Raw genomic sequence first — 16,734 nt, 5'->3', positions numbered from 1 at the left:
CGCTTCGGCCACAATGACATTTCGAGTATCACTATCCAACGATCCATTATTCGATCCAGTAAAAATAACATACAGATTCAAACTGACTACAACAGTCAACGCCAAGTAACACCAATGAGGCCAAACCAATGAAAATCACATTGCCATGCGATGTATGAATCAATGTCCAAGTGAAAGGTGGCCAGTCATATCGCCAGTGCTTTCAATGCCCTCCCAAGGCAAATCCTCCTCGTCATCAAGGTCAATCTGGCCGTGGCGAGAGGACTTGTCAGTCGTAGCGGTGATGTCGATGTGACCAGCATCGATTCCAATAGACTCCAAAGTCATTTCCATTTCCTGCTCGGTCATCTCATGACCATCCTGTTTCTGGCCCTCGACGACATCGTAAAGGGAATAAATCTGATCCGCTTTCATGTCAATGTCCTTGAAGAGCTTGTCGATCTTCTCTTGGAGGGCCTTGCGCGGGCGCTTGCCAAGAGATGCGTCAAGCTTGTTGTATGCGGCTTGGTAGGTAGCAAGTTGCATCTTAAGGTGGGAGAGCTCGTCCTCGAGTGCCTTGAGGACAGTAGCCAGGGCAACCGCAGGGGGTTGCGAGGGGCGCATAGTGGGCTCCTCATTGTAGACAGATGGCTTCGGCATACGCTCTGAGACAGGAACAGGTTTAGGAACCTTCACTGACTCATGGTTGCAATCGTTGGAGTGACCCTTGCAGACTGTGCAGTTCTTGCCACTGTGTTGGGCAATGCCGTCCAATGCTTTCTGCGTCTCCTGGGGGAGTTTGGATGGGTCACTCGCGGCCAAGTCCACGTGATGGAGGGTGATGTCAGGAAGGATGAAAGCAGATGTCATATCCGGGACATTGCGCTGCTTCTTGCGTTGTGTAGGGGTGGGCAATGAGTGGTCTGAATGGCGCCGGGAGCGCTCTGGGATCGGCACCGAGAGGCTGCTGTCTCCTTCTGTGGCTGCTTTGGAGGCAGCGGTATGATCACCAAGAGCCGATGCTGGGCGGGGGATCTCTGGCTTGCTTTCACGCAGAGCAGACTTGCGTGGGGCAGTGTTCTTCAAGATGCTCTGTCGAGTTGAGTTGATGGTGTCGGTGGGATTGGTTTCCTTTGGGTTGCTTGCGCGACGTTGCTTGCGCATCAACCTTTCCTCCTCCAGTGTCCTGCGGAGTCGGGAGATTTCATTCTCATCAATTATGCTTAACAATGAGATATCACCTGTCTCTGAGGAAGCCTTGGTTTGATTAGACACTTCAGGCTCGGTGGTATCCTCGAGGACGACTCGCTTCACACGCTGCTTGCTGGTATTTGGTTGTTTGCGGGAGCTCTTGGATTCAGAAGAGCGAGTGGCATTGGTCTTGGGCTTAGATGCTGAGGTCCGTCGTGATCCTAGCTCGATAGAGAAAAGAGCATCATCGGCACGTTCTTTCTCAAGCCGAGAGATCTCTCTATCCACTTGAGTGGACACCTTTGAGCGAGAATCATCTTGGCGTTTAGTCTTGGTGTGAGAGCGGGCACTCCTCGACGTGAGATCCTTGGTACTGCGGCTCATGTCTCCACTGGGCTCGGTGTAGACCTGACTTTCATCCGCATCAGAACTAGCATCAGCTTCAACGGGATCCTGTTCACGAGATCTCCGGTTGGACAATCGGCTAATTTGAGACTGCAGCTCTGCGTTCTCGACCCTCAACTCTTCATTCTCCACTTTGAGTTCTCGACCTTCCAGGTAGGCGGCTCCCAGTTGGGTAATAGCGGACTCTCTGTCATGGTTCAAACGCTTGATGGCAGACTCTTGAACCTGAGCCTTGCGATCCGCAATATCCAGTTGGTTTTGCATTGCGAGGTTGGCGGCTTCCAATTTTTGATTCTCGGCTGCCAAGCGCTTGAATCCCTTCTTATATTCATGATCTTCCGAATCATGCTTCGTTGATTGACGAGGCTTGTTCGACTTCAGAGCAGCATTTTCATGGCGGTAGCCATCCATTCGCTTTTCTGCGTCAGATTTAAACATTTCGAGTTCCGCCACTTTGTCTTGGAGCAGTCGAAGGTGAACAAATAGCGCCTTCTCATCCTCAGGGACGGGGACCGCATCCAGCGGCATGTGGTCGTGGGGCTGGGAGACATCGGTGTGGTCTTGAAGGGGAGAGACGAATCGGGTAGAGCGCATCTTGCCCTGGCGCGAGTAAACAGGTGTACCGTCTTCGTATACACCGGAGACAAGTTCGGAGATATTGGGCAGGTCGGGGAGAAGGAATGATTGATGGGTCATTGTGTCGCCAACAGCGTTGTTGGCATTGGCACTGCCTTTGCGAGGAGTTCCAGCGTTGGATGTGGTCTTGCGCATTTCTTTCGCATATGCCTCGTGCGAGGCCCGCTCCACGGCGTCGGCGATTTCTTGTGAGGTGTTGGCATTTCCAAAACGCGTGGAACGCGTCTTCGTTGTCATCGGAGAGGGGCGTTCATCTTCCAAAAACGAACCCTCGTAGCTGTCTCGGACCTTGGCGTGCATGTCTGAGAATGTGCGACGCTGGTCCCGTTGGGTCTTGGAGACCTGTGGGCTCATATTCTCTTTCTGTGCTTGGGTTGCTCGCCGGACCTGAGCATTCTTCCGTAGATTTTCACTGACTGCACGGCGTGATGGACGCGTTGATGTGGGCTTCTGGGGTGTTGGGTATTCAACGCGCATGGCAGGTGAAGAGGAGCGTACACTGTTCTCAAAGCTCATCATGGAATTTCGCGAATCGTCGCGTATTTGGTTGGTCGCCCCGCGTCCTACCTCGACGGACATTTCGAGATCGCTGTGTGTGAGTTCGTCCTCCATTTCTGGCTGTTCTTCCTCTTCGGATGTTTGTATTTGTGAGAATTCGGGGAAAGCACGGTCGAGGGTGGAAGTGTTGAATTCGTAATCGAGGTCGTCAACGCGACGCGTAGATGTGCCCATTAACTCGTCGTCCAGGTTAGTGAGCGAGAATGAATCATCGTTATATGCAGACTGTCGATTCATCGCAGGCAAATTGGGAGAGGTGAAGTTGAAGTTTAGGGGAGGCTGGTTTGTTTTGGAGCAAAGTCGGAATGTTTGGGTCGCGTCTCGGCAACCCCGGGAAAGCTGATTGGCCCCTGAGCTCCCCACTCCCGAAGTACAAAATCGCATTTGTTTTGGTCGGCTTGCAGCGCTTGAAGTGACTGCAATGGGGTCAATTATTAGATTAATTGTTTAGCTAGAGAGAAAATAGCTATTTGCTATATCATGTCCCAATTTAGAGATGATGGTTCCCCGGATTCAAGTTTCCACACCCAGAACAAGACCTGCCTTCATCTGTTGGCTATAGTGGGGTATAGATATCCCAAGCAATTATGATGGTCAAGGACACTTTCTTGATCCAACATACCCAGGTTTGCAACATCTAGCTCTGCACTTTATTTTTATGTCCAAGGCTGTTAATTCATTGTGGTGAAACCACTCGAAAACCTCGTTGTGGTTATATAAACCACATCGGATGGAAACCAAATATCCACCACTTCGAATCTTCAATCAGGGTTGGTTTCGATTGATAAAAATCATCCATGAAATATCCGTGGATTTCTCCAATTACAAAAAATCAATATCCATGGATGCAATCAAATTATGTTTAATAATTCCGAGGCCATAGTTTTGTATACTCTCGCAGAGAAGATTGGCAACCTTGGAAATCTTCTAGGTAGAGCCCATACCTGGAGCTGCAGTATGCAGCTAGCTCCAACCTTGGAAGTTCCGACATCGGGACGCGAACTCAGGTTGATGTTCTGAATCTGCTCTTAGGCTAGCAATTGTAAGGCACATGATCTATTCTGCTGTTTGAAAGACATGGATCATTATTTTTCGTTTGATAAAAGACACCATCTTTACTCCGTACTCCGTACTCTACCAACATACTCATTTAACCTGCGGTTAGCACGGTAAAACCTGAGCAATAACATATTAAACCTCGCTTAGAAGTTAAATAATAGAGTGGGTCAAGATGCATAAATAGAATGGAGAAGCTAAAAACATGGATCAAATGTTTACCTACCAGGAGTAGTAATGGTCGGCACTACACACATCTAAGGGAATGATCGCTCAACGTCAAACACGCTTGTGAATGGTACTCTGAGCGACCTCCACACCCACGTGATAATATACGCAACATGAAGTATCTCCAAGGTACTCGGTCAGTTTCCCACTTTGGAAGGTTGTCCACGTGCCTTCCCTCTCATACTGCGAGCGCGACCAATCAGCGTTCGAGAAACCCTCACGGGCACAACAGGTTTCGCCCAACCTTGCCAGTCCTTTGAACGTTGGACATTCAAAAATGGCCTGATCTCCCTCTCACCTTCTTCATCACTGCAGGTCGTACTGAGTTGTACTAAAACCAAGGTACACTCTTGTTCTCAATGGCGTCCTACTCATACAGCCAAAACAGGGAGGAGGAGAGTCTACTGGGAGCACCACGAGAGCATGCTCGGAAGCGATCAAGCTCCCCGAGACGCCCTTTGATGGCTATGGCATTGATGGGCATTTTGGTTCTAGCGGCTGTGCACTTCGTGACACGAACTGAGGATATCTCATATTCCACAGCAGAGGTGTCCAACCCGCAGCATGACCAGTCTGCGAACCCGCTCCTGTCCAGATCAAAGAGTACCTCGCAGCACAAACATGCGTGCAACACCATCAACGGGGGCTACCAGTGCGATTCTGCCATTTCCCACCAGTGGGGTCAATACTCTCCCTACTTCTCACTCTCAGAGGAGTCTACGATCTCAGATGACGTTCCTAGTGATTGCCATATCACATTCGTTCAAGTTCTTTCTCGCCATGGCGCACGCTACCCATCCAATTCAAAGAGCAAAAAGTACGGGGCTCTTATCGATGACATCCAAGCGAATGCCACGGCATACAAAGGCAAGATGGCATTTCTGCGCTCGTATGAATACAACCTCGGCAGTGATGACCTCACAGTCTTTGGAGAGCGCCAAATGGTTGGCTCCGGACTGAAGTTCTACCAGCGCTACGAAGAGTTGACCAGAAATGCGGTGCCCTTTGTGCGCTCATCTGATTCCGTTCGTGTGATAGAATCCGGAGAGCACTTTATCGAAGGCTTCCAACACGCAAAGTCGCACGATAGGGAAGCCAATCACCGACAGGACAAGCCCAAGATAAGTGTCATTGTCTCTGAAGCAGAGGGCTCAAACAACACTCTCAATCATGCCGACGTCTGCACAAACTTCGAGAACAGCGGTCTGAGCGATGAAGTCGCTGACAATTACACTGCCATCTACTGGCCTGCGATTCGGGCTCGACTTGAGGCTGATCTTCCAGGCGTTACACTTGATGACTCTGATGTGACCAAGATAATGGATCTTTGTCCATTTGAGACAGTTTCCCAAAGCCACAATTTTACTAGCCACTCGCCTTTCTGTGACTTGTTCACCGAGGCCGAATGGACGCAGTACAACTACCTTCAGTCACTGAGCAAATACTACGGCTATGGAGCAGGCAATCCGCTTGGTCCAACGATGGGAGTCGGTTTTGTGAACGAGCTTATCGCTCGACTGACCCGTACCCCCGTTCACGATGATACGACCACCAACCATACCCTCGATGCCCCTGGTGCTGCTACTTTCCCCCTCAACTATACCATGTATGCGGATTTCACCCATGATAATGGAATGATCCCCATTTTCTTCGCTTTGGGCTTGTACAACAGCACCCTGCCACTTCCTCGCACCCACCTGCAGACCCCCGACAAAGCAGATGGTTATTCAGCTGCCTGGACAGTACCCTTCGCTGCTCGTGCTTACGTTGAGATGATGAAGTGTCACTCAGACCCGGACCCAGAGCCGTTTGTCAGGATTCTCGTCAATGATCGGGTTGTCCCGCTGCATGGATGCTCGGTAGACTCATTGGGTCGCTGTCGTCGCAAGGACTTCATCAACGGGCTGACTTTTGCACGCTCGGGAGGAAAATGGGATCAGTGCTTTGACTGATTTTTGCTCCAAAAATTGTCGCTCTTTTGCGTGCTTCTATCATTAAGCTGATACCCCAAGCATTATCATTATGTTAAATTTGATTTCAACTTTCATGATATGATTTTCTCCCTACGTCAAACTAAGCATCTAGGTCTCAGAAACAATGCTATTGTATCCAATATATAAGGGCTCTGACGCAGACAAAAGGCTAATTCAAACAGCCCCCCAACTCCAAAAGCAACTCAACATTTTGTTCGCTACATGTTCCAGGACCTCCCATTTCTTCCAATCCCCGTCGAAGCAAGCACCCAAGCCTCCCACAGCGGCAACTGTCTCCGCATCACTCTCATCCCATCGTCCTTCAAATCTTCCACAGCCAAACCTCTCAACCTCTCAACCGAGTCCCGCCTCAACAACCCCCGTCTATTCCTCAAAGTTGGGACACCAGCCGTCCCAACCTCAGCCGTCCCAGCAGAAACGGTAAGCGGGGAGCACGCAGGTCCAGAAACACCAATCGGCCCAATATCAGAAACCTCCGCACCGGTTGTCACGACAGAGTTAAAGTGACTGGCGTAGTCAATTTCCCTTAACTCGAGATGTTCCAGCACGAGTTCCTCGCGCAAAACGAGGAGCACATCCCGCCACAGCCCAGAGCGTAGGTATATTCCCACGAGTCTCAGGTCACGGAGCTGCGTATGCCTGCGCGCTATCGCAATGATTTCGCTGGCGTCCAAGCGCCAGCCTTGGAGACTCAGTTTGCGGAGCGTTTTCCAACGGATATGATGGAACATCGAGTCTAGATTGAGGTCTAGAGGATGTCTACTCAAAAACCCGATGTGAATTGCAGAGAGATGCTTGGCTGCCATGAAGAAGCGACGGAGGGTCGGCGAGAGGGAGCTCATTGTGCCTGTTAGATCATTGGTTGAGGGAAAGTTTAAATCGAGGCTTGTGAGGTGGGCTCCAATTGCGGCGAGGGATGCTGGCGGGGCGTGGATGAGATTGAGGGCTGCTTCGGAACTGATTTGGGGTGCTGTGAAGCGGATTTTGGAGTCTGAATTGAGAAGCGCGATGCTTAGGTTTGTTATTGCCCGTGTGCAGGCCGAGTCCCATGTGAAAGACGATGTTTGGCGGGTACGCATGAACTTCAAGAGGTCGTCGTCTGCTTTGTCTTGCAGTCTCAGGAGGGTGATTTGTTGTAAAGAGGTCGAGGCTGCTAGGACGAGACGAAGGCGTGATTGGTCGTGGTTTTTGAGGGTTATATTGGTTTGCTCGCGGTATCGGTGGCTGTGGATTCGGAACAGGGTTGGATCTTTGGTTTCAAGCTCGCGCATAATTTGAGACCATCCTGATGGCTGTCAGCTGGGGAATTGTATGCGGGGATGTGGAGATTTATACCGCTTCCTTGGTAAAATGGCCGCACCATGTAAGTGATGCTCTTCACATAACATGCCAGCTGCATTTCTAACAGCTCATCTAGTCGCCGAAAGCCATGCTCGGAGAATCGCAAAGTAAAGCGAGAAAACTTGTGAGGGGTCCCGATTCGCATGAATCGCTTGCATACGAGACGGAAACGATCGAGGTCGGACGCTTCACCATTGAGACTGACTGCTTGATGGCCATTGCCATTGAATTTTTTGTATATCTCACGAGGTGGGTCGAGTAAATAAAGGATCTCGCTCAGTAGTTCATCGGCGAGATCTTGAATGTGACGTGGCTGATCCATGATCGGCGCTCGCTGCCGAACCCTCGGCTGCTTTTTGTAGCAGCAACATGGAATACCGAAGAGATTGAAGGGAAGTCGAAGCTCTTTACCAGCCTAAGAGACCGGAGAGACAAGTCACGGAGGGAATTGGGAGAAGGGGGGAAGGCGGCATAAAAACAAATGAAAGAGCTAAGAGTCGAGGCTATCTTCATTTTTGTCTCCTGCATATCTGCATGTATGCAAGATACACTAGGAAACTGGATTTGTCTCACCATCGACGCATGGCGAGAGCTCTCATCCTAACAATCACATCGCGACCGGGGGATCGTCACCCGGGGCTAGCGCCTACTTCACATCGACAAGCCTGGCCCCGTCACCCGAACAGAACGATTCCATTGGTGACGATGGAAACACAAGAATCACATGATTGATTGCTTCTGCGGCCAGCCAGCGCGAACCTGCAGTGGCCGATTAAATGAGAGCGAGTCGAGTGGTTGTGGAGGGTTGAAAGTCAATGCAGACCCCGCCTCAAAGTCGTCACATCATGCAGAGTGACGGGCCTTACGCATGGGTTTCTCATTCCCTCACCCTCTCTCTCAGAGGATTGGGGGAAAATGGCCGAATTCAAAATGAGCTAATGTATGTATCGGAGACTATAAAATAATGCTTGGATATACGCTTCCCCTCAGACCTTTGCGAGATGAGCCCGACGCCGTCTGATCTCAGTACTGCTGATTTTGCTCTCAAAGTCCTCGGTGGTTGTGACTGCATCCCCCGACTGGAGGACATCCACTTCGAATACTGTCAGAGCCTTCCATCCTTTCTTGAGCCGCTCTTCGTTGACTGCGGCCCCTCCCGAACGAGTCTCGCGGGACACGACGATCACGTCAATGTTTTCCTTCGTGATGGTGGGCCCGAAGGGATCTGAGATTTCCACAAATTCGAATGTCAGTTTTGGCTGGATCTTAACGATAACAGTTTTAGGCGCAGCGGAACGTTCGATCTCAGGTGATGATTTGTCCGGGGTAAAGTCCATAATGGCCGCAAGGAACGAGGAGGTACTCTTCCAGCGCTGTTCCCAATCCTCTAAGAACTCGGCATGTTTTTTGTTGACCAGCAGTGCATCCCCAGTAACTCCGACGATCAAGCGGGCCTCCTGATCAAGTGGCTCCAAAGCGAGGGCTTCGGCTGTGAGAAGAAGCTTGTGGCCGAGATGAAGGTGGTCAAATGTACCACCCACAATCACGGAAGAGTGCGGCTTGGATGGTTGGTTGTCAGGAATTAGCAAGGGTTGAGGGATCGTCCAGTCAGGATTGCTTGTGATGGCTTGCAACCGTGCCTTCGTATCGCCCCGAGATTGAGCTTGCACAAAAGCACTGGCCAGATCTTTGCCAAGCGTGTTGGAAAGGTGGAAGATGTGATCCCAACTGCGTCCGGAATTTGCCAGTGATGGTAAGTCAAGAACAGGGCCAAATTGTGGGCTATCAGAGGCCTTGATGGGTTCCTCATGGGTATAATCGACAAATACCACCCGGGTATCGATACCACCTGGAGTGTCAAGCTCGATACTGTGTGTTGCACAGATCGCACCAACCAGACTATACACACTCGTCAGATATTGTTGCAGCTGCGCAAACACTTTGGCCCGAGGCTTGCCGCCTGGGGAGATGGGAAGGACCAGCGCAATATCAAGCAAAGCTATTTTGGAATCATCTGAGCCTCCCGAGAGCCTTGTGAGGACATCAACCAATGATGGTTCAAAGGCCTCCTTGACTTGCTCAAAAGAAAAGGCTGAAGGCGGGGGAAGTAGAAGCAACGCCGAAGGGTTGTGGTTGGCGGACATTGTGCAAATTCCTATTGATATCCACAATCTTCAGATAGCTTGCAAAAGAGAACTCCGCGTACGGAGTAGTGAAATATCAAAAGAGAAAGTAAACAGACGGTAAAAGCAAAGGCTCAAGCAACGATCGGATTCATCTCCGCCGGGGTTCCATGGTTGCTCGGACAGGCTTACTCAGCGTGGGGATGAACACCGCCCTCTTCTTCTCCTTCGAGGAGATGCCATTGCGAGAGTGACTTGATAAGCTGGAATGATATCTGGCTGACATCTGGTCGGAGCTCTCTCGACGCCCGTTGCGCATCGCCCCCATTCCCCAACCTCCTTGATCGGACAGGTGGAGCTCTCGATCCATCGCATCCTCCCCTGCATAGGCGCTTCTGCTGTTCAGCCCCAGCTGCACCATGTCGAATCCCGCCTCCTACGACTCTCACCGTCGGTCAACGGTCTTTAGTCGCCAACCAGAGGAACTTCATATGCCATCCTCAGGACTGAGCAACCCAAACTTGTCCCGTCAGTCCTCCTCGCATGAATACCCAGCCACCCCAGACGCAGGTGCCCGACTTCCCGCGATCAACGTGCAATCGAGCTCCCAGTACGGAGGTGATGGGAATCACAGCAGCACTGCTCTCCCTGGTGCCCTGCAGCCCGGTAACCGTCCCCCAGCAGTTTCGATAAATACCGCCCCATCAGTCGTTCCAACGATGCAGCAACCCTCCTCCCAGCCGAACCACCGCGCAAGCATGATCAATTCGCACGGACATTCGCGATCCAGCCCCGCAGGGTTTGATCAGTCAATTTACAAGCAACATGGTGCGCCGGATGGCTCCAAATATCCCTCTTCCCCTGGCGGGTACACACCCCATACCCCGCAAGGCTCGAAGTACTCGCCCCTTGGCTTGTCTGATATCAGGCCCTCGGGCGAGCATCTCTTGAGCGAGGCACTTTTGAACCCAGGGGTGCCATCGGTGCCCTACAACAACGGAGATAACCAGGTGCCGACCAACAGCAATTATGTAGCACCGTGGCCCATATATGCGGTGGATTGGTGCAAATGGCCCATTGCAGGGAGCTCCGGGTTCGGAGGAAAACTGGCGATGGGAAGTTACCTAGAAGACAACCACAACTATGTACGTGAGATTGATACGTGAATCATCGTGCGAGTGCTGACCAGAGTCTAGATTCAAATCGTCGATGCGCACTGGACACAACCAGACCCCGATACCCCAGATGCCGCCGCGGGGGAGATCAAATTGGACTACGTCAAAACTGCCGAGGCGACACATTCTTATCCAGTGACTCGCATTCTCTGGGAGCCGCCATCGTCCCAAAAACAATCAACTGATTTGCTGGCCACGTCAGGTGATCACCTTCGCCTATGGTCGTTGCCAAACTCCCAACCTCTGCAGAGCACCAACTCTATCACCCGCCCCATGAGCCAGCGGGAAACCCCCACCTCCAAGCTTTCCCCGCTAGCGCTGCTGTCCAACTCGAAATCTCCCGAGCACACCGCCCCTATCACCTCTCTGGATTGGAACACGATTTCACCTAGTCTGATCATCACTTCCAGCATTGACACAACCTGCACCATTTGGGATATTCCCACTTTGACTGCAAAGACACAACTGATCGCCCACGACAAGGAAGTCTACGATGTTCGATTCTGCGCCAACAGCGTCGATGTGTTTGTCAGCTGCGGCGCAGATGGTAGTGTACGAATGTTTGATCTCCGAAGCCTCGAGCATAGCACCATCATCTACGAGCCAACGGACAAAAATGACAAGAGTAAGCGCCTGCCCAAAATACATGAAAGTTCTGCACTAACCGCCATATTCAGACATGAGTCCCGGAAACTCCAGTCCCCCTGGTCAATCACAGACTGGTCTCAACCCACCGCCTCTCTTGAGAATCGCAGGTATGAAAGACCATGTTTCAGGTTAAGGTGAACTACCTATTAATGAAAGTACAGCATCACCACATGACGCCCACCTCTTGGCAACATTCTCCCAAGACTCAAGTGTCGTTCGAGTCCTCGACGTCCGTCAACCGGGCCAAGCCCTGCTGGAGTTAAAGGGCCACTCCGCAGCCTTGAACTGCGTAGAATGGTCCCCAAGTCGCCGCGGCATTCTCGCATCCGGCGGTGACGACAGCATGGTCCTCCTGTGGGACCTGATCAACCAACATAACGCCGCCCCCATCGCCTCCCCACCCACACACCCCACAGGCGCACCGCCATCGACAACCTCCGAGCGCGGCCCGGCAGCCGTCTGGCAAAGCGAGTACGAAATCTCCAATATCAGTTGGTCCCCATCAGGTGGACCCAACCACACCGGCCAGCCACGTGAATGGCTTGGTATCTGCGGTGGAAGAGGTCTCACCGGGGTTTCCCTATAAACCAAAAGGCGTTGATTTTGTCGTTTCGTCTCGGACGATACGAACTACTGCATTAGATTCCTATCTCTGCTTTTCTGCCTCGCGATACTGCATCAATCTGGCTTTGGCTCCCCTCACGCCGCTTGTGCCACGCTGTTTGTATGCATGGAGATTTTTGCGGGCTGCTATTGTTGATTTTATTTGGTGGCCATACTGACTTGGTTGGTACGAGTGAATGAATGAATGAACTATACATTGAATTTGAGTTGAGGCTATGGAACGTAATCTCACGCCATGAGAGCTACCTACCGACTCCTGGAATTTCCCAATGCCTTGAAGCACAGATCCCGAGGTCTATCATTAGTACCTAGATGTCAGTGAAAACAACAAAAACATATAATAGTCAAGTACAATCTCTTTGAATGCCTGCATGGTTTAATTCACCACCTGGGCAGAAAGGAGAGGAAGCAGTTGATCGCGAACCTTGGAAAGCGATGAATAAAAATAAGCATCTCGCCCAGCGAGGTGGTATCATAATATAAGCTATGTGTAGGCTATCAGTACATCCTAATCAAACATGTGCTGCAGCCAGAGCCAAAAAAAAAAAAAGTACAGGGCTCAATCCACATGGGAAACCGTCAAGGTTGGAGGACGGTGGGCTGGATCTTTGGAAATCAGACGGTCCTCGAGCGAGCGCGCAAATTTGACGCTGGGGATATCCACGGCGCGCCAGAAAACATCGCCCATCCAGATAGCGACGGGGAGACAGATGAGCCAGCCAATTAGGAACCCAAGGCAATACTGGAGGTTGGTTTCCTTCCCAGTGATGTTCCAGATATTAGGCATGAGAGCGTAGCCCAGGCAATGAAGAATTGGACCGTGAACTACATAGAATGCAAAGGAGATTTTCCCGAGGTATTGGGAAAGCGGGTTGGTGAACAGCTTCTGGATGTCCGGGGAGTGGTTGATGGAGAACACGATGATGGCGGCACCAATGGTCTGGGCGAAGCGGTGGGGCTCGGGATATGTGTATGGAGTGATGTACCACAACCACCTATAGAAAGGTGTCCATTTGAAGCCAATGTTGGGGCAGGAGCCGAAATACAGACCAACCACGAATAGTGAGATCCATAGCCAGCGGCGAGACAATGTGAGTGTGACCTTGCTGCTTGGGCCAAGACGGATGGTTGTCTTCTCATCTTCTGCTGCTGGTCTTGGGGGTTGCTCCCATGTACCATAAATGAGGTCAACTTCAGCCATCAGCATACCGAACAAGAACATAACCATTTCCCAGCGTCCATAGCGCATGCAGAACCAGACCAAGCCGGAGACCAGCGTCATGCGCACTGATGACACCAGACGCGAGGTTCCCATGATAACAACAAACAGAATCAGAGAAGAGCGGAACTCGAGAGGAATTGTCCACAGGTGCGGGTTGTAGTAGTTATAGTACAGCGCATAGTCGAACGGATTCAACAAAGTGGCGACCGTATCCCACAAATCATCGCTCTGTTTTGAGAACGTCTTCATCATATGAGGGTGTTGCTCGTTTGTTCCGAGAATTGTGTGGCCTTCCCTAATAACGGCATTGGAGTAATTGTACAACCCGAGGCGAACAGCCACGAAGACACAGAAAATGCCAACAAGCGCGGGTATGTAGAGGCGGAAGGCTCGACGAAATGTCCCCGATGCAAGCGTTGTGAACGTTTGATTGAAGGACCTGCTCCGAATCGTCTTGAGCGGTTTATATGACAGAACGTAGCCCGAAAGCACGAAGAAGATGGACACCATGATATGGCCGGATATCAACATATGCACAAAAGGCAGCTGATGGATTCCAAAGTTTTCTCCTCCAAATCCCCATCCTATTGCGACCTTCCAGGTGTATGTGAAAAGGAAATGGAAGTTGAATACGAGTAGACAGGCCCAGCCGCGCAAGCCATCCAGCGCGGCAATCGCGTGGAGTTTTGAGGTTGCAGGTGGCTCACCACCTACCCAGTGCTGGAGGAAACTCGGCGTGAGCGCGACTGTGAACTTGTGCCATTTGTCTTCCGCATATGCCAACCAGTCCTCTTGCGACAATTTTTGTGTCAAGCCATCGGGATGCGCGAGGATCTTGGACGGGTGGAATTGCGAGAAATTATCCCAGCGCGATGTGGTATTTGAACGAGTCCCCGAATTGGAGGCGGATTCGAGGTCGTTGAGAGGGATATCGGCGGCCGAAGTGGTGGCCCTATCTTCGGTATTGTATTTCATTGTGTCCTGCAGGTCGGTTGCAGGGGTATTTTTCGGGGTCGGGACTCCATGTACAGAGTAGATCTCTTGGAAGGAAGTATGTAGGCCGATTTGAAGTGGTTTGAGGGGCGAAACGAGACGCTTTGCGTGACTCTCGTCCAGCGAGATTGTGCAGTGACGTGCGTTGGGGTGGGCGAGGTGAGGCAAATACGTCAGCGGAAAGAGGCTCCAGGGCTCGCAGTTAGGCGGGGTTCATCGAAACCATTCAGCAGATGGACATGGCAGCAAGTGAAAAGAGCACGGAGTGTGTAGTTCGGAGTAGTTATCGAATGCAATGACGAGGCACGGCAGCGCCGCCGATCGACTGCCGCTTTCGTACATTCGCAGCTTAACTGCGACTCGATGATTCTGCACTCTGCACTCTGTCATTCCCACAATTGTGCCAGCCTTCGCTTCAATTCAATTAGCACAGTCGAGAAGCTGCAGGGCCAAGAAATATATTCAAATAATTCAAAGATGGGGAATGTCTACAGGTGTCAAACCAACTGACTTCTCCGTAGAGAGAGTAATAAATAGCGACCCTCGTCCACGGGTCTAAAGTACTCCGTACCACTAACCACTAACCACTAACCACTACGGAGTAATTGGGCCTCAGCAGCAGATCTCGACTTCAATGATTATTTTTTGAAAGCTTTGTCGAATTTTCTTTTCCAAATATTGGCCCTTATATCATTATCATACCAAGCAAATGGGCCCCCTGATTGTCACCTCTAAATATCCGACACGGCATCAGTGTCATTTGCAACGGAATATTCTTCATCAGCATCTTGGCCCTCAATGTCATCACCTTCAAATTCATGGCCATTCGATTCCCAAACCGGGGAGTTAATAGCAAGAGTACTGATTCCCACCGAAGTGCCATCGCTAGGAGTCGCGAAGTCATCATCAGAGCCAGCCTCGTTTTGATCAGAACCAGCTTCATGGAATGCATTGCCCTGTCCGGGGGTCTTCTCGTCCAAAACGTCATCTCCCACAAATAGTAACAGCTTCTGAATATCGTACTCAATGCGAGCTTGTACCATTCGAAGCTCTTCAAGCACGATGCGCATCTCGTTTGGCTTTCTTGCAAGTGCTGCATTGTCCAGCGGAGTCTTATACCATAGCTCGGAATACGAAGGGCCTCTCTTCAAGCGCTGAACTGAGGAAGGAGAGGGACCTGCCTTTTGTTCCATGGAAATTGTGGCTCGATCATTAAGCAAATTGCCGACAGGCTTCCCAACTAAGACAGGGAATTGCTGCTGCCGGAAATCGGGGTAGACGTATTGAACATACCACAAATTCATAGAAGCCGCGAGGACGCGCAGACTGCAGTGATGGGCAACACCTTGGAAGTGGCAATTCATACAACCGCCATTTGCTATAGGCTTCCAAGATTTTCCGGGAGTTTCTCCATTATGAATTACACAATGTTTCAATGGGCCAGGCTTTCGGACACACGCTGCGCACTCCTTTCCCGGTGGCACTTTCATACCTGAACGTTGACCCAACAAGGACGTCACTCGTCTCTTCGATGCACTTGTGACGTGGTTCAAGTTTGTCGACAGAGGCTGAACCCATTCAAGGTTGCGCGCTGGGGGCAGTTGGGCAAGTGCAAGTTGCCTGTCACTTGTGCACAGGGAATGGTTTATATTCCCAAGTGAATCTAGGCCCCAACCCTCTAATCAAAGTATCAGCTGGGCAAAGACTTCAGGGCTATCGACAAAGACGACAAGAGTCATAGAATATACAATACCTCTATCAAGAAGACCCCATGGCTTAGAGCGAACAGTCTCTGTTGTTTCCACGTTGTTCGACTTATTCAGCCTTGGTCGCTTCCCCCACTTTGAGAGATGTAAGCCACTTAAATTTGATCAGATTTCAAAAGAAAGACACTCACCAGGAAGTTCATTTGAGGATTTGGAATCCATAGTGGTTGGACTGGACTGGATAAACAGATGACAACAGGTCGGGAATGAGGGAAGGAAGGAGATCAGAAACCTTGGAAGGATTTGATTCCAGGCTTAAGGAATACAATTGGGGGTCTATATATATGGTTGCCCAGGAGTGAGGCCTGAGAAAGTAGGCTAGAAGCAAACAACGGTCAAACTATTACGAAATTCGTACAAGCACAAGTAATGTTGTCGAGAAGATCGGATGCTGAATGCAGACGAAATGCAGCGAACGCCAACTGGTTGACTTGACTATAAGAAAAGGAAATGACCCAATTAGTGAACTAGATTGACGCCTATAGCCTCTTGCAACTCTTGCAAGTCTTCAGCAAAGAGAAAACGCCTCTGATATAGTTCCCAAAGCAGCCTAGCGTGGTCATTCTGCCTCAGGTGTCAATGCCAAGACACGCTCGTGGCCAAAGATCACAACCGTGGCCTTTCACAGACGCCTTGAGGTCAGTTGGAGTGTAGATGAAGCCGAGAAAGGATTGAATATGTGCTGGGCGTATCCATGAAGGAGTTTTAGTCAAAAACCATCTCGTAGCTGAAACATAAGTAGCAAGCTTATACGGATGTATCGGTTCAGCTTCAATTTCCCACAGCTTTGGGCAA

General features: G+C 50.7%; 7 protein-coding genes across 7 annotated transcripts; 2 read left to right on the top strand and 5 right to left on the bottom strand.

Annotated features, from left to right (window-relative positions):
• Positions 1 to 159: 159 nt before the first annotated feature.
• N7506_010084 (uncharacterized protein) lies at positions 160 to 3,006 on the bottom strand (the record flags this gene model as incomplete). Its single annotated transcript, XM_056959377.1, has 1 exon — positions 160 to 3,006. The coding sequence occupies one exon, from the start codon at positions 3,004 to 3,006 to the stop codon at positions 160 to 162; it is 2,847 nt and encodes a 948-aa protein (XP_056808767.1).
• Positions 3,007 to 4,412: 1,406 nt separating this feature from the next.
• Positions 4,413 to 6,005, top strand: N7506_010083 (histidine phosphatase family protein; the record flags this gene model as incomplete). Its single annotated transcript, XM_056959376.1, has 1 exon — positions 4,413 to 6,005. One exon carries the CDS (start codon positions 4,413 to 4,415, stop codon positions 6,003 to 6,005), a length of 1,593 nt encoding a protein of 530 aa, XP_056808766.1.
• Positions 6,006 to 6,244: 239 nt separating this feature from the next.
• N7506_010082 (F-box domain protein) lies at positions 6,245 to 7,710 on the bottom strand (the record flags this gene model as incomplete). The annotated part of the gene is made up of 2 exons (XM_056959375.1): positions 6,245 to 7,332; positions 7,383 to 7,710. 2 exons carry the CDS (start codon positions 7,708 to 7,710, stop codon positions 6,245 to 6,247), a joined length of 1,416 nt encoding a protein of 471 aa, XP_056808765.1.
• A 664-nt stretch (positions 7,711 to 8,374) lies between these two features.
• On the bottom strand, positions 8,375 to 9,532 carry N7506_010081 (putative pantetheine-phosphate adenylyltransferase; the record flags this gene model as incomplete). The annotated part of the gene is made up of 1 exon (XM_056959374.1): positions 8,375 to 9,532. The coding sequence occupies one exon, from the start codon at positions 9,530 to 9,532 to the stop codon at positions 8,375 to 8,377; it is 1,158 nt and encodes a 385-aa protein (XP_056808764.1).
• Positions 9,533 to 9,930: 398 nt separating this feature from the next.
• Positions 9,931 to 11,920, top strand: N7506_010080 (uncharacterized protein; the record flags this gene model as incomplete). The annotated part of the gene is made up of 4 exons (XM_056959373.1): positions 9,931 to 10,656; positions 10,708 to 11,311; positions 11,364 to 11,441; positions 11,496 to 11,920. 4 exons carry the CDS (start codon positions 9,931 to 9,933, stop codon positions 11,918 to 11,920), a joined length of 1,833 nt encoding a protein of 610 aa, XP_056808763.1.
• A 597-nt stretch (positions 11,921 to 12,517) lies between these two features.
• N7506_010079 (acyltransferase family protein) lies at positions 12,518 to 14,155 on the bottom strand (the record flags this gene model as incomplete). Its single annotated transcript, XM_056959372.1, has 1 exon — positions 12,518 to 14,155. One exon carries the CDS (start codon positions 14,153 to 14,155, stop codon positions 12,518 to 12,520), a length of 1,638 nt encoding a protein of 545 aa, XP_056808762.1.
• A 749-nt stretch (positions 14,156 to 14,904) lies between these two features.
• Positions 14,905 to 15,537, bottom strand: N7506_010078 (uncharacterized protein; the record flags this gene model as incomplete). Its single annotated transcript, XM_056959371.1, has 1 exon — positions 14,905 to 15,537. The coding sequence occupies one exon, from the start codon at positions 15,535 to 15,537 to the stop codon at positions 14,905 to 14,907; it is 633 nt and encodes a 210-aa protein (XP_056808761.1).
• Positions 15,538 to 16,734: the final 1,197 nt, after the last annotated feature.

Source organism: Penicillium brevicompactum (assembly GCF_028827555.1).
Source record: "Penicillium brevicompactum strain IBT 35665 chromosome Unknown utg000006l_segment0_segment0, whole genome shotgun sequence".
NCBI classification, from domain to species: Eukaryota; Fungi; Ascomycota; class Eurotiomycetes; order Eurotiales; family Aspergillaceae; genus Penicillium; species Penicillium brevicompactum.
This window is presented reverse-complemented; position numbering and strand designations above follow the sequence as displayed.